The sequence below is a fragment of the Bombus pascuorum genome, chromosome 13 (assembly GCF_905332965.1).
Source record: "Bombus pascuorum chromosome 13, iyBomPasc1.1, whole genome shotgun sequence".
Taxonomy (NCBI): domain Eukaryota; kingdom Metazoa; phylum Arthropoda; class Insecta; order Hymenoptera; family Apidae; genus Bombus; species Bombus pascuorum.
In genome coordinates, this window is record NC_083500.1 from 5,736,152 (window position 1) to 5,750,507 (window position 14,356).

Consider the following 14,356-nt stretch of genomic DNA (forward strand, 5'->3'; position numbering starts at 1 on the left):
GTTATACGGGGTCTGCGGTAATTTTTTTATCGCGCTATACGAGCACTTATTGCACTCATTTTGGGAGTTATATACCAAACAGTTTTGGTAGAAGCTTTACGAAGTCACCCTACAAATTCTGCCGCAATAATTTCTTCCTAAATCTCAGAATTCTTATTCACGTCCTATCCTCATCTTAGATCATAACTATCCTAACTTATTTTATATTAACCGCTCAAAAACTAAACTAATCAACTTCGCTTTCTAAAATTTTTAATTTTAGTATCAGAATATACGATTTAAGAAATAAAGATTAATCTCGATGGAATTAATCTATTAAAAACATATATTTTAATTGAGTCTACTTTCATTGTTGACTGCTATCTGGTTATTAATCGTAAAATTCCAGCCATAATCAAACATAAGATCAGACACCATTTGATCGATCCTAAGCGTACTTTTCAAGGAAAATCCGCGTGACGTTCACAACGACGGGAGGCTCTCGTTTTCTCGAGCAACCGAGCATCGCGTCGATGCGATGGCGGATCGATGACCGACGATCGTTACACACTACACACAGAGGGAAGAGAGAAAGAGAAAGAGGGGGGACACTCCTCCCCCGCGTGTCTTTGGCTCGATATGCCCGCTGGATGCACAAGCCTCGACATTTTGACGGCTTCCCTTGGAGCGACCGTGCGTCACCCCTCTTTTTCCTTGTCACGCGTACGATGCAGTCGCGCAGATGCACGCTAGTCCGCTCGCCCGCGTCCTCGGATGCTCGCGCAGAACATATCGACACTTTCCGGTGATCTTAATTGACCACTCGGCTTGTTCGCTACGCGTTGGCCCGCCGTCGATTGCGCGACTACCGTTTAGCGGTGAATTTAGCCTTCTTTGCACCCCTTCGACGTTTTCAAACTGCAGCTGGCTATCGTTACCAGAACCTTTACTGAGAACGCCTGATCCTATTTTCTCTTTGATTTGGTCACCAGTCCTGGTGCCTGGGATTTCCACGTTAAATTTCGATTCTGAAAAGAGTGGAAATTTTTAATATCGAGATCTTTTACAATTTTTATAGTATAAAAACTTTGTTTGTGAAATATTTTATAGAGAGAATTATAATATTAAACGGAGAATAATAATATGGATAGAATAGAAAATATTATATATACATATTAAATTTTTTATTTGAAGGTAGACATTTTTCATACCTTAATATGCAATTGAATAATTTAAACTCTTCTTTGATCATTTTCTTGTGTTTTATAAATTTTATTTTTCAATTGTTCAATTGTACATATAGTCATTACACTTCACATGTTGAAGCATTTCTTCTCACATGCTATGGAGAGGCTTAAACTTTAATTTTTTTTATGTATGACGATATTGGAACTTGCATTTATTCACAAGAAGAGTTATCGTTGAATGTTAATTTCTGCAGTGGATTTACGACAATGGGAAAGGGAATGCGATTATGTTAAGAGTAAAACGGGTATCGGTTGAAACTATCGATCTGTCTAATATGCAATTACTATTTGCGTCCAGTGTATTGGTTCATCTACAGCATTCATGGATTATTAATTAAAACAGTTACAATAGTTGAATATGCACGCTCTCGTATCCTGTGATACCTACGAAGCCGATCTAATGTCACTCAATTCGTACAACTAAACTGATACCAATGCACTGAATCGTAGAAACAGCATAATCAATGGTCAATAGTTAGACTGTCAATTGATTTCGATATCATGTTACCAAAATTAAAATAAATGGATACAAATTTAGACTTTACAAAGTATGGGAATATCAATATAAATCATCCATAATCGAAACAATTATAAGAAACGATATCCCTTTTAAAAAGCGCAACTTTTGCTATTTTAAAAAGCTACGTTTTTAATGTAAATAAATAAAAGAAAATGAGTTGTCTCCGAATATTTGAAAATTCTGTTTCTGTTAAAATATTTAAGCCATAGGCAACAATTTGTTCGATTTCTATTCTTCCTACAAGTTATCGTCCTCATGACGAACGAACGTATATGCGCTCTTGCACTTTTTCGTCCTGAATACTGTGATTAGCCAGCAGAGAGGAGAGCGAACGATCGCGGGGGAGCTAAAATGCGATTATAGCTCGTCGATTTGTGGGTGGGATAGCAGAGCGATACGAGTTTTGCAGGTCGAGGTACAGGGCACAGGGTGGCAGGCGGAGAAATATTCTCGGGTGAGTGACGGGGAACGGGCGGGAGGGAACAGTAGAGACCGGAGGTATTGATTGCGACGCGACTCTAGGAACCTGCCCGATACACGACCGCGCTCTACCTACCTACCTACTACCTACACCCACCGACAAGCGCGATTATTCCTCACATATCTCGCGTTACTGAGCATTCACGCGACTAAATGTCCTCCGCGGCCTAGCTGCACGCGGTCCCCCACTGCAAAATCAGTGCCAACTCCTTAAATACTTAACATTGATCATTAACACATTCGCAGCTTCGTATTTTCTCTCTTTGCAAACCGAACGCGATCTTTTTTCGCGGAAAATATTGGACGAGCCAAAATTACCAGGAAAGCTTGGAAAAATATGGAACTCGGTTGATGCTGAAAATAAAAATAAATTGAAGATTTATGGCAAAAAGGAAGCTTTTAAGAAAAGTGGAACGTCAAAAATTGATTGGAAAATTTAGGAGAGATTTAGTTTTTTCTTTTTTTTTTTTGTAGGATTTAGAAATATTTGGCAAGTTTATCATAAGATCTGATTTTGTATGGTGCATGCATCTACCTCATTTCATAGATAAGATTACCATGATGTTATCCTTTCTTTTCGTGCTTGTAAGGATACAAGGAACTATCATATACCTACCGAACGCGGGGCACGAACATTCAGTCGTATCGATAAACTTCGACGAGCCGCTACAAACGCGAAAACGAGGTCATATTGGTTTGAAAAGAGACTATAGGTATAAAGCGTACCAGGATACTTCCTCTTATGCTCCGCATCCACTTCCCGGGCCAGGGCAAAGTATTTTTCCTTCACGTCTTTCGCCATGTTCTTCCAAAGGATGCCTAATCTGCACGATATAAAATGTTCTAATTTACAGTATACTTTGTGTTTTTAAATTATTAAAAATGTTAAAATGTTTAAACAAGGAAGTGCATTAATTAAGAAGAAAAAATATTTCATACAAACGTGTTCCATTAAATAGAATTACTAGATGCAAATGTAAAAATGGATGTAGGGAAACTAGCCTAACGCTAATGTCCTTATTAGACTCCCGAGGATTCTCCGCAGCGAGCTTTTTACGCCATTCGTTGGCGAACAGCATAAAAGCGTTCGCTGGTCGTGGGATTTTTCGTTTAACTCCATTTGAACCGGCAATCCTCTCGTCGATGCATAGAAATGCCGGGAATCCTTCTGGACGTATCTGCGATCGACCGAGTTGCTGCAGCACGAAGATTTTCTCCTCGTCGCTTTTTTCGCGATTGCTGCAAATCTGCCTCGCCTCCACGCGTATCTTCTTCCTTGACACGTTCTCCTTATCGTTCTCCAAATCTTCATCGTTCGTCGTCAAGGAAACCTTGAACACCCCTTCGTCAGGTTTTTCCTTTTTACAATCTCCACACGATTTTTCAGATATACCACAGGAAAAGGAATTTTTCTTCATTACATGTTGATCAGAGGATGAACTATCCTCACGATTGGAAAAAAGTTCGCAGTCGCTTAAATTCTTTTCCTTAACTGCCGTTTTAATTGCAGCTAGAAATATTTCTTTTTGTTAATATTTCGATATTTGTTAATAAAATCAATATTTTAGTGCGATATTTTTCCCACAATTTTTATTTATAAAATTAGAAATCATTTATCAAGTTGAATTAAATAAAAAAAAAAATTGTGAAAAGTTGTAATGGCGGCTATTTGAAAGTAAATTATATAAGTATTATGTCTAATTGTATTTTTATACGTTAATAAAAATTCTGGCAACAATGATGAGAATCAAATTCATAAAAGAAATCCTTATTTTAAATCTCACCTTTCTGCACGAGGTTCAAAATCAATTCAGAAGCATCCATGGTGCCTTCCCTTTCATATGGAGTACCAATGAATAGCTATTAAATAATGGTTCTGTGTTCAACAATAAATGTCGGTCGTGAGACGTTTAATAATTACAAAAGCTAACACACGAGTGCGGATTGTACTCCGTTGTCGAGAGGGGCGCGTTGGTTGTTGAAAACACTTGAAAAATCGTTGCGAAACGATACATTTTTCTCCCTTCTATTTTTTCGGCCTTCTTACATGACATCAGCCATGAATTCATAACAGAAGATAGTCGTGTAAGTGTTTGTTTCAATTTTAAATGGGATAATTTTGAAAGTATTGATAGAAATAAAAAATAAGGAATATCATGTCATGCGATGAAACTTGTTCGTGTAATAAACGTGGTATAGATTACTATGGTGTACTATCGTTGAAAAAAGACTGCGACGATTTGGAGATCAAAGCTGCGTGAGTAAGAGCTTATTATTTTATGATGTATATTTTTCCCCCGTCTTCTTCATCAATTAATCCATTGATATTTCCATGTTGTAACATATTAACAGACTTTTGAATGAAAAATGTTAATCAATTAAATTATTCCGTAATTATTTTTTTAATATGAAAGTAAAAATTGTATTTCAATACATGCATAATTAATTTTGTAATTGACTAATATAAATATCTTACTATTATTTTCAGATTTCGACGCTTAGCGATACGATATAACCCTAAAAGAGCAAAAGATGAATGTTTATGTACTATTTTCGCCTTAGTAGCCGAAGCATACGATGTGCTTTCAGATCCCCTTAAAAGAACCATATACGATCAATTCGGCGAGGAAGGTCTTAAAAATGGCGTGCCTGGAGCCGAAGGATTTATTCAACCGTATACTTATCACGGAGAACCGACGAGAACATATAGGTACTTTAATCAAATAATTACTTTATTGTACCACTATATACACTATATATAACAAATAACACTAGAACTACCATAACAGCCAAAATGACTGTTTCTACGATTTTATAAATATGCCAATCCTCATTTAGGGATCATGGCCCCAGATAGATTGATAATACCAAAAATGTACTACATAACATGGAATACCTTTTGTAATAAAGTAATAAATGAATAAATATAAAAATATTCTATTATTAGGTATTTTTTAATACCTAAGAAATAGCTTCGTCTTAACTGTTGGTATTTCTAGTGATAACACATCAAAATTGCACTACATAAATATTATATTGAACTAATGTAAGTATTACAACAAAGACATATGCTTTTTTTGTATATTGCTTGCATGTACTCTACGTTTCCCCTATTTTCTAATACTTTAATGTTGTTATCAATTATGATAATCCTTTGCTTTATCCAACGGCTTAAAATTGTGTACAGTTAAACTTAACAGGCACTTGAAAACTTTGAATATTTACGATCCGATCTATCTACATCTTTCTCATCATGAGTATCTCTGCAGGGAGTTCTTCGGTACCGAAAGTCCTTATGCTGATCTACTCTACGTACTAACGCAGTCTTCGTCTCTGCTCGAATTTCCCGAGGGGCGGGGTATAAAGCGCAAGGAAGAGCCTCTGATAAAAACCTTGTACCTAACCCTACTGGAGGTATCATATCGACGTTCTATTTATTTATAATTTTCTTCTCTCAGTGTTAATCTCCGAGTAGACAACATGCGACTCGTCGCAATATTCTATTTTACTTACATATTTTCATAAATCCATTGTATCCATCATTAACAGTTTACTATTCATTGTTATGCTAAACACTTTCCTTATTAATTTTCTTGCTTACACATATATTTGGCCAAATACACTCATTAAACTAAGTGATCCGCCACTTTAGTTCTAAAAAATCTATAAATTCATTGATTTATATAAATAGGTCTTTCTTGGAGGGATAAAGAAAATGAAGATACAAAGATTAGTATTGGTAGGGGATGATAAGACTACGACAGTGACGAAGGAAAAAATTTTAACCATACCCATTAAACCAGGCATTCCGACAGGAACGAGGATAGTGTTCCCAGAGGAAGGTGATCAAGGACCCACAAAAATTCCTGGTAAATTTATAATAATTAAAACAAAGAATAACTTTGTTTTTATTTTTTAAATAAGATATAATTCGAACATTTCTGTCCGGTTAAATAAAGATTTTCATTTACTTTCGAAATATGCTCAGAGGTAGAATCGAATTGTATGGAATTAAGGCTAATTTCTTCTTTTTTCATGAAAGTTCGTTATAACCTTTTAGCTTATGTCGATTCGGATATCGCGAAGGATACATTTAAAATGCATCGTACATTTCATAGCGGACAGAAATGGGTTAATCGTAGTAGCTCGCATAATATCTTTACTCAGTCCAAAGCACGTCAGCGTAGCGGATGTAATCTTCATCACGGAGGACCGGCCTCACGAGACCTTCCGAAGAGAGGGCTCTGACTTGCACATGACGGTCGATATCTTTCTGCGAGAGGCACTGACCGGAACAGTGGTCACCGTCAACACGCTCGACGACAGAACCCTTCGAATACCACTAACGTCTGTCATCACGTACGTGTCTACCGTCTCCATCCCTAATCCAGTCCTTCTCTACCTCTCCTCTTTGTTTCATTCACTGAATAATTATTTTACGTTTCACAGAATCGATCCTACAAATAAATGTAATTGTTAAAACCCATTTTGAAAAGAAAAATCATGAAAATAATTACAAGTAATATTCGTCAATTACTGTATAGAAATTAGAAAACAATTAAAATTCAAGGGTTAATCATTCGTTATTCCACATTTTTTAATTTTTAATTGCTTCATGTCTTATAAATATTTTATTGCGGGTTATAAAAATAATATATAACATTTCTTCTTTCTTATTAGACCATATTACAAGAAATACGTACGTGGTCAAGGATTGCCGCTGCCGGAAAGTCCGAAGAAAAGAGGAAGTCTAATCATATCGTTTAATATTGAATATCCGGTATATTTACCGGTATCAAATAAAAATTACATTAAACGAGCATTTGATACGTCCGCAGATATCAAAGATACGGAATACGTTCATCGTCTTATATTGGCCAATAAAATGCGTAGAAACGTGGATTTTGATGTTCCTATACGTCGAAATACCGACGATTACGAAGCAAAATAATTAGACTTTATATGCAACACTTAATTTCTCTATTCTTGTCATTCAAATAATTTAACTCATCGATTTGAAGTATTAATTTTTTTAAGAATATTGAAATTTGATTTTGGATGTATATACAATTTACATTATTAGAAATAAATTTACTATATCATTTGAATTGTATAGATATCTACGCAATAATTATGCAAAACTTTGTGTAACTTTAAAGTCTTTGATTTTGTTTACAAAATAAGTTTTCCAACATCTTTTTACTCTTTTATCAAAATTTCTTTATATAATTTTTCTTGTAAACTTGCTTTAGATATTTCATCCATTATACAATGGCATATCAGGGTTTTTTGATTTCAAAAAAATTTTCTATACATATAAATAAATAAATTTTGACTTGAAAAATATACGTATAAACTTAATAATTTTATGTTAAATTTAATTCTGGAAACGAGTTATTGATTACCTTTCACATCTCTTCAAAGATCAATTAAAGAGTCTTAGAATCTGAAAAGTAACATATAATTGAATTTAAAAAAAACATGCGAATTTGGTTCATATAAAGAAAATAAAAAGCCGTTATAGTGTTATATAGATTGCAACAAACTAATTTGTGAAACTCATCGAAGTTAGTAAAATACTTCTACATTGGTACTTATGTTGGTACAAAATACCAACTTTTGTTACTATATCTCGCAATAGTAATTGTAAATATTAAACATCTTTAACTCCTTTTTTGAATAGCTAATTTTATAATTTTAAATCGGCTATCTGAAACTTTCCAATAAACTTTTCCCAAATCTTTTACATGATTTAATTTCGCGATATTCACACTGTACTTAAAGAACCTAAAAATATCATTTGATAGTCCAAAAAAAAAAAATTACGTATCATTGCAATCCTTATCCTCAAAGGTAGCCGCAACAGAACTTTGTTAATTGCCTTAGTACTGCGCTCTCGCGGTGCAATATATAACTTCTATCATAATAAAGTATATTGTGCGCAGTCAGTAATCGGGTCCCTATTTCACAAATTCGCTTTTTCTCCCATGCTTATCACTTTATCGGTATTTTTGTCGACATTCCAACAAACCAGTTTCATGAGCCGCAATTCGTCCAACGAATTGTGTTAGCGGAGGACGAGAACACCCGGGAAAACATTCCATTCGGATGTCGACCAAACGATACACGATAATCTCGAGCAATCATATGACTCCTCCGCACGTGACTTTATTTACAGTTGACTGATACTCGCGAACATGTATGGTGCAGTTCCCTGTGACATGATAGACCGAAAACGAAACAAAGTTAGCGAGCAATGCGGTAGCTATAAACGGTCGTTGGTTTATGATGCCTTTGCTTGAAAAGCTGTTCCCTTCGAGGAAGAATTTCAGGAATAAAGTACAAACCATCGTAGCATCGAACGTCGAAACAGAAGAAGATGATAGGTAAGAACAGCCCATTTTCTTTCTTTTTCATTTTCAGGTATACGTCGTTATTTGTCTTCATTCATTTTTCTCGCTTAGGTCTCTGTATATCGTCATTTCTCTATATTTATCGATCTTATTCACTGCATCGATATCTATTAGTGACATAGCGTATATCGATCATCTATCTCTTGGTTGCCTTCTGTATTGTCCTTACAGTTATTTCGTGCGACTCTTGTCACGAGATGATTGATTTTTATTTTAAAAAGAAACAAGAAATATTTTGATCGCAAAATTTTGTAAGGATTATGTTTTTAATCTAACTTAACCTATTTTCCGTTAGGTCCGTTTCTATTTGCCCGTTGGCGGGAGACATAATCTTGTCGCTAACATACTCGTGACTTGGCTTATATATCGAACCATGAAATTGACCTCTGTATTATATATATCTTTACAAATATTTCTTGTGAATATCCTTCGTTTATTTAAACACTTACACGCGCATTTGAAATATTTGTTTTATATTATGTTGTAATAAAACAGAAATTATATCTTTATTGAAATGTATCCTGCTACATATGTATATGTATGGTTTGTGATGGATATTAAACAAAAATACAACAAAAATAGATTATGTATTAAATATTATTTGGATCTTGTATATACAATAAGAAAATTGTTTTTGGCAAACAATCATGAGATTGTTATAACATTTAAAATTAACATCTGCTATAGATTAAAAAGTTATGTAAGAAAAACTAACTATATTATTTCAGTATAATATTAGAAGATCACAAGTTAAGATTAAGATATTGTTTGTTAAGTCATTCTCCAATTTCTCAAATGTATAGTCATATATGAAGCAATAATATTGTTTAACTATACTTATAATTCGATATAAAAATATATTATTTTTATACTGTTTGTTACCATGTCTCTTTTTTGAATTATAAACTAATTCTTTACTTATTTACATTATTGTGTCAAATACACATTATCGTGTGATTTTGAATATTTGCAGAAACTCCGCGTTATACATTGGAACAGGTCAAGTTCGGATCTTACTGTTCCGAGAGTGTGAATGGCGCGGGAGAAAACTCCTTTTTGATTCTCTTTCCTTGGAGAAAAGATGGTGTAAAAATAAAACAGCCACGATTAATCTTAAAAAGAATACCGGCAATTCGATGTTCGAGGTAACAAATAATAATTGAAAAAGAGAAGCACAATTTTTAGTCAAGCTTTAAATACTTTATAATTAAATATATGATGTATTATACGCTTAATATGCATAGTTGTAAATTTCCAGCGAGAAAGAATGGCCGAAGACGACGTAAGCTTATTGAGCGAAATGGTATTCGGTACTGTGGCGATGACGTACAGAGGATCATCGTTTAAGGTAAAATAATATATTAATATTAAAAATACAAAATGTGTGCCATCAACATTTTAAATACATTAGTTTTTATGTTTATCTTTAAGATCCATTCAATGAATTCACCATCTTGCATCATGTGCACAAAAGTCTTCCCTGCCACAGAACACAATATATGCAAACAGCAGACGTAAGCATATGCGTTCGTAATAAGACAGTTATCGATTTCATGTTACGATTGATATATCGATACGAATATCTGATTTATTACTCAATCGTGTTTCAGCGAGAAAGTCTCGGACGAAGGATTGGGTCGTTCCGTGAACTTGGATTCTAATCCCAGTATGCGAACACTTTGTAGGTAGCAAACTAATATCATTGTGAATTAAGTTTGATCTAATTGAAACTAGGATTTGATGTACTTATGTAAAAACTTCATTTTCCAGTATCCCGACCAAGTTCTGGAAATCTATCAGGATCCGAATTAAACACTGGTGTCAGAAAAAATTCTACTTGCTCTAGCACCGGTAGTGGGTGGAATATAGACATACCACCACCGACAGGGAGTAAGTTCAATTCAAGCCAAATATATCGATTTGAGCCGAACTAGAAGCGATCCATCGTCGAAAGATGTTTATTGTTCGGAATGTAATACGATATTAATTCAGGTTCACAATCGTTGGAGAGCAATGGATCCTCTGGTATCGGTAGCCTTTCAAGTTTACGTCGAAGGTGGTTAAGAGCTGCTTCCACTTCTTTAGCCCGATTAGATTCTGATGATACGTTTGGAATGCAGTACTGGGCCGAGAATGGAAATGATAATAAAGAGATGCATACTAAACGTCATAAAACGAGGCTCGGATTAACGATGTTGGTCCAACTAGCTGAAGGCCATGAGAGGTTGAAATTTAATTAGAGATTATTATAATGAATGTTTTAATTATTAATTTCAGTCATTTTGAATTTCTCGGGTTTGCATTACAGAAGAATAGAAACATGTCTGTTAGAGCACATGGCTCTATTGGAAGGAATGCTGGATCGTTTACGATATTTCTGTATTGAATCGGGTAGTATCAGTACTCAAAATAAAGGAATGCAGCTTCCTGAACGGCTTTATAGATCTTCGCAATTCATTGTTTCGTTATTGCGTTTACTTACAAATATTGATGCAGATTTAAACTCACGCACACCCTTGCTATGGCATGATGTGCTACTTAATTCAGTGAAAGTAGAGCATAAGATAAGTGCGCTGCATCGTAGTTTAGAACAAATGTGTCAATTGTTGGATAATATCGATACAAAATCGAGCAACTTGTAAGTATTTCAATGAAAGATATCACGCTTTCGAATCTAAATTAACATTTATTTATTTTAGTTTTTTAAGTACTGTCGTCACTGCTGTTCTAACATATCATCTTGGTTGGATATATACTACACTGCCAATCCATGATCGACAATTGGTAAGCAATTGGGTTTTTTTTTTTTTTTTAATTGAATTATATAAAATACATCAATTACATATTTATTTTTAGATGGAAAAATTAGGCACCTGGTATCCTTGTAATCCACTATGGGTTCAATTAGGTGATTTATATGGTGCATTAAGTAATCCCATCAGGGTAGCGCATACAGTCGTTGCAGGCGATTGTCAAAAAGTCGATTTGATTAATTCTGTTTTGTCCTTCTTGTCGTACTTCATCCGTAGTGGAGTAGTACAGAAACGACAAGAATATTGTAACGTTACTGAAGAAGACATTCAAGAAGCTGCAAGTCTTTTAGAACAAGCGAGAATAAAACGCCCACATTTATTCACTACGAAAGCAACAACTAACGATCGAGAGTCTATGATTTCCCGACGTGTGTTATACACATCTGTTCGAAAAAAAATTGCCGTACAAGAGCTTTCGTACGATGCAGAAGATGATAACGCTATTATGCAAAACTCATATCCTGAATACAATGGGGAAAGATTAAGAGTAGAAGGATCTATTAGCTCTCTTAAACGTAGCATCACGATGGAATCAAATCTTGATTCATTTATGCTGAAAACGTTTGAACCTGAAATAGACACGAAATTCATTTCGAAGAAACTTCCTCGCAATGATGACGGCAATGAAAAGAGCACCGTCAACGAAAGAACTTGTACATCAAGCAAAGTTAAAATAGTAGTAAGCGAAATTGCACCACAAGATGTCGACTTGAGCAAGTCTGGTATGCAACAGTGTCCTGAATTTTCGCTACGTAATTTTGAAAAGAAGGTGGAAGATAACGACTTGGATGAAACATATACGAATTCTAAGATAGATGCTTTTCAAGATTTTGACGATACATGTGTTGATACATTGAAATTATATTCTAGCAGACCAGAATTTGGAACTGGTCAAAGTACAGATAACGAGATGAAAAATTCCCATGTTTTCTTCACTCTAGGTGATGAAGAAAAATCTGTGAAAACATCACGACCGCGACTTGGATACAATTGTCAGTGTTCATATATGTTCACAAGAGTACCGAGCACGTCTGCACAATTGCCGGAAGATGTATTGAGAAAAATTATTCAAAGGAATTTTCCTGAATCATCCAAGAGTATTCATCCACCAGGAGCAGTATCAAGATCTTTGGGATTTTGTCAAAGGTGTAATGGGCAAGGTTACGTACCTCCACAAAATTATGATAGTTGCAAACAAGTTCTAGAAACCCCTACTAACGCAACAGAAGTGTTACGTACTTGCGGTAATACCGTGGGTGATGGAAGTGTTGGATTATCTAGATCAAACAGTCTAGAAGCTTTAATGGAAGCTAACAGTGTCGTCGAATTGCCAATGCCGCGGTTTGTGTCATGGACTACAATAAGCATTTACATAGCAGTAAATGAGATTAACTGAAGATCAAAAATTTGTAATTACAGGACAAAAAAAATGAAGAAGACTGATTCACACCAGGACACAGGCTTTACAAAGACACTCTTACAAAACAAAATAAAATCCACAGAGTTAGAGGGATTAAATAATTCTGAACCATCCTATACATGGGGTTTAGTTCTACAAGGTTTGCCAAAGAAGAAAAAGAGGAGAAGAAAGAAAGTTGTCCAGCAAGAAGCAAATAGGAATGACTATGAAATAGATAAAGAATTGTGGTACTGCATACGCGAAGAATGTCTTGCCAGTGTACGTTTTCCGACTATTGATCAACCAATTGCCGAATCACTTTGTATTTTAGCGGATTTAGATACTTGGCATGTTGGAATCATATCCAATAATATGCCTTCACATACTGCACCATTACCGGTTGGGATGTCAAGGCTCGTTGCCAATATGCTGGAAGGCTTTGCTTATTTATGGCGGAAATATCATTCAGCTTCACAAGTAAGAAATTGTTTGACTTCGATTATTAATTTATATAAAAAATACCTTACTCGTAAAGATGATGCTGTAACACAATGTGTACTCTATTCATCTTTTACTATTTTTCTTAAATTATAGTGTATAGGCATATTGGAAGCAAAGCTAAGAGAAATGTGGCTAAAAAGTGAAACATTGGCTGAGATGTTATTAGCAACAGAAGTATGCGATGCCAATATTGCAAGTTTGACACACGCTCTCGATCTCGATGCAGCAGATATACCACTTTTGCTCGCAGTTGCAACTTCCCACTCTCCTGAGATAGGCCAGAGGTTTGGTCTTACACTTACTTGACTGTATCTTATTTTTATCATGATTTTTACTTTAGGGTATAAAATCCTTTTCTGTCCGATATAACGAAAGCTGTAAAGTATTTCACTATTTCTTTACAAAATATGGTTGTAGATTGTTATTGTTGTATTGGGTAATATATCCCAATAAACCATCGTCCGTTCTCTAAGTGAAAAAGATATGAATGTTCAAACAACTTTTTTAATTACATTAAGATCAAATGTTTGTATATGTTTTAAAATGTTTTAATTTATTGTGCAATATGTAAAATCGTCTAATTTTTGCATTTAAATGTTAATATTTGAATATGTATTTTATAATAAAAAGGTTTTAGAGAATGTTTAAAAATTATTTAAATTATTAATATATTAATTTTCGAAGGACGGATGACACACGGTTCATTAATATAGAAATAACATGATATTTAATGTACAAAAAAAGCAAAATATAGTCTTTTTTTAGAATAATTGCGGAATTATATGTTTAATATTATTGTAAAATAACTATATATATGGGAACTATACTTGTTTTTTTACACCATATAAAAGAATTTAGATTTATACACCCTGTAAGGATGGATAATAAAACTTACTTTTTATACTTCCATATGTTCTGTTCAAAACATTGTAATCTTTTTGTCATCATTGATTTTCAGATCTTCAAGGAAATTATTTCTAGTCGTCATAATTTCATATATTTTC

At 34.4% G+C, this 14,356-nt stretch overlaps 3 protein-coding genes and 1 long non-coding RNA gene across 4 annotated transcripts; 2 read left to right on the forward strand and 2 right to left on the reverse strand.

Annotated features, from left to right (window-relative positions):
- Window positions 1-2,918: 2,918 nt before the first annotated feature.
- On the reverse strand, window positions 2,919-4,050 carry LOC132913583 (uncharacterized). Its single transcript, XM_060972013.1, has 2 exons — window positions 4,011-4,050; window positions 2,919-3,736 (listed from the first exon to the last, which is right to left on the reverse strand). Exons 1-2 carry the CDS (start codon window positions 4,048-4,050, stop codon window positions 3,138-3,140), a joined length of 639 nt encoding a protein of 212 aa, XP_060827996.1. The 3' UTR covers window positions 2,919-3,137.
- Window positions 3,582-7,331, forward strand: LOC132913141 (dnaJ homolog subfamily B member 13-like). Its single transcript, XM_060971145.1, has 6 exons — window positions 3,582-4,483; window positions 4,715-4,936; window positions 5,496-5,640; window positions 5,918-6,095; window positions 6,414-6,585; window positions 6,907-7,331. Exons 1-6 carry the CDS (start codon window positions 4,383-4,385, stop codon window positions 7,175-7,177), a joined length of 1,089 nt encoding a protein of 362 aa, XP_060827128.1. The 5' UTR covers window positions 3,582-4,382; the 3' UTR covers window positions 7,178-7,331.
- LOC132913146 (uncharacterized) lies at window positions 6,579-8,159 on the reverse strand. The gene is made up of 3 exons (XR_009659334.1): window positions 7,632-8,159; window positions 6,930-7,139; window positions 6,579-6,683 (listed from the first exon to the last, which is right to left on the reverse strand). It is a non-coding gene; the product is annotated as an uncharacterized LOC132913146 (long non-coding RNA).
- Window positions 8,160-8,216: 57 nt separating this feature from the next.
- LOC132913122 (folliculin-interacting protein 1) lies at window positions 8,217-14,261 on the forward strand. The gene is made up of 12 exons (XM_060971116.1): window positions 8,217-8,612; window positions 9,613-9,784; window positions 9,898-9,987; window positions 10,071-10,153; window positions 10,250-10,320; window positions 10,410-10,529; window positions 10,632-10,863; window positions 10,948-11,277; window positions 11,339-11,423; window positions 11,496-12,793; window positions 12,872-13,328; window positions 13,446-14,261. The coding sequence occupies exons 1-12, from the start codon at window positions 8,512-8,514 to the stop codon at window positions 13,656-13,658; spliced, it is 3,252 nt and encodes a 1,083-aa protein (XP_060827099.1). The 5' UTR covers window positions 8,217-8,511; the 3' UTR covers window positions 13,659-14,261.
- The last annotated feature ends 95 nt before the right edge of the window (window positions 14,262-14,356 follow it).